Source organism: Penaeus monodon, chromosome 15 (assembly GCF_015228065.2).
Source record: "Penaeus monodon isolate SGIC_2016 chromosome 15, NSTDA_Pmon_1, whole genome shotgun sequence".
Classification (NCBI taxonomy): domain Eukaryota; kingdom Metazoa; phylum Arthropoda; class Malacostraca; order Decapoda; family Penaeidae; genus Penaeus; species Penaeus monodon.
In genome coordinates, this window is record NC_051400.1 from 5513802 (window position 1) to 5515824 (window position 2023).

The 2023-nt window shown below is 44.4% G+C and overlaps 1 protein-coding gene across 1 annotated transcript in view; it reads left to right on the forward strand.

The window, feature by feature from the left end:
• The window catches only part of LOC119581714, a gene marked incomplete in the record, with an annotated part of 8904 nt that overhangs the window by 3904 nt on the left and 2977 nt on the right, over positions 1-2023 (forward strand). Inside the window, 3 exon segments of the mRNA XM_037929839.1 lie at positions 23-173; positions 399-612; positions 839-2023. Of these exon segments, the coding sequence (XP_037785767.1) occupies positions 23-173; positions 399-612; positions 839-2023 (1550 nt within the window).

Sequence of the window (2023 nt, forward strand, 5' to 3'; positions counted from 1 at the left end):
ACTTTTATTTTTCATTTTTCAGGATGGTAGGTCTCGGTATCGTATGCTGGCCTTTTATACAGTCACGGTGGCGGAGAACACAGCATTTGCCCTCTACTATTTCTTCTTGAGTGACCACCAGCAGGTCTTGCGGTTAGCTGCCCTTGGTCTGGTGTTTGGGGGCATGGCTCTTGGTGAGTGTTTGTGTGGCATTGCTCTCGCTTCTCTCCGTCTCTCCTTTGCATCCTTCGTTCTGAAATATGGAGACCTGACTTTATTCATGTATTTTTTTTTTTTTTCTTCATCCTCTTGTATGATTGGAAATTTTTTATAGTGTGTTGCTTTAGTGTATGTATACAAATGTAGGGCATATAGGTTATTACTCTTTTTCTGACATGTATAATTTTTTGACTTTACAGGTCTTCTGTGTTTAGTCATATATTACCGGTTCTTTCACCCAATTGGACCTATCAAGATGTTCATGAAAGACTTACCAGCTGACCAAGAAAACGGAGGAAAAGATGCAGATATTTGCCACACACTAGATTCCAATGGTAACAGCACCTTCAGAGAATCAACTAGGAGAAACATTAAATATATGTATGCTGCTTCAACACGAAAGACAGCTGAATGGTAAGTGTTGCTTTTCTATTTGCTTAATTTTCTCTCACGTTTCCTTTGTTACTCCCTCCCCTTGCTTCTGTATTCTTATGTGCATAGGGATACGTGAATATAGACAAAGTCTTTATGTATCATGTGATTTACTTGTGTATCTAGTTTTGTTTCACTAACTCACCATAATCTCTGCTGCACTCTGCTCATGAAGTGTAGTTAAACTAATCCACAATCCACTTTACAGCATTCTGTCAGCCCCAGGAGTGAGCTTGGAGAGCTCTCCAGCATCCTCTGCATCACAGTCCTCCCCTCCTCTGGTGTCCCATATCCAGCGCCCTGTGGAGATGATGTGCTCAGTGCAGGATCTTCTAGCCAATGTGTCTTGCACCAGTGAGATGCAAGTTGCCGAGGTGGGTGAGGAAGGTGCTTCTCAGAGCCAGGGCGAGGAGCCTGAGGAGAAGAACTCTGAGGAGAGTCCGGTGGTGGTGGAAGCGAGTCCGAGCTCCCTGGAGAGGACAGTGACAAGGGAGTTGGAATACCGGCTCTCTCACTCTGATTTCCAGAGTCTCTGCAGTGCAGGGGAGCAGAGTCCCGGCACAACAGAGGCAGCAAGTCTACCCCAAGAGTCTCATCAGGTGTGTGTTAAAAGTGTCAATAGTGGTGCAGCCATCAGTGAATCAGTCCATTCTAGTCCCAACAGTGTGGGTATTCCCCAAAAATCAAAAACAACAAGTCAAACAAGTGTCAGAAGTGGGTTGCTGTCAGGCAGTCAACATAGCGGCTCAAGTATATTAAGAACAAGTGTGAGAAGAAGAGATGCAACAACCTCAGAGACAGATGTGAGACTCACATCACTGCCTCACATCACAACTAGTACAATTAACCTTACCTCGAAGTCACAAGAAATGGAGCTAGATCATAGTGATGCTCAGCTCTCCAAGGCCCCAGTGCCCAATGTAGAGCTTGCAGTCATTGATCGAATGCACATCATTGAAATGGAATCCTCAGGAACCAGCTCAGAGAACCAGTCAGATTATGAAAACATTTATGAGGGACAAGAAGCCAGGCGAAACCTCCCTCCAAAGCCTGCTAACCTTGTTATTGCTCAAAACCTTAATGAAACACAGTCAACACAGGCCTCTGTGCCACATGACTATGAAAACATTTGTGCTGTCAACATAAACAGGGCAATGTGGGGTCTTCGTCACTGGAAAACCTACTCAGACATTGAGGACAGGATTCATGATGACAGTACATATAAGGAGAGACTTAAGGCATTGGACAGCACTCTGATGTCTAGTTTCCACTCTGACTACAGTTCTGTCAGAGGTTTACAGGCATTGAGATCAAACAGTGTTATTGATGATTCAGAATCTGTTTTGTCTAGATCACTGCCAGATTTAAGCACCCTTCGCCTGGAAACCTGTCT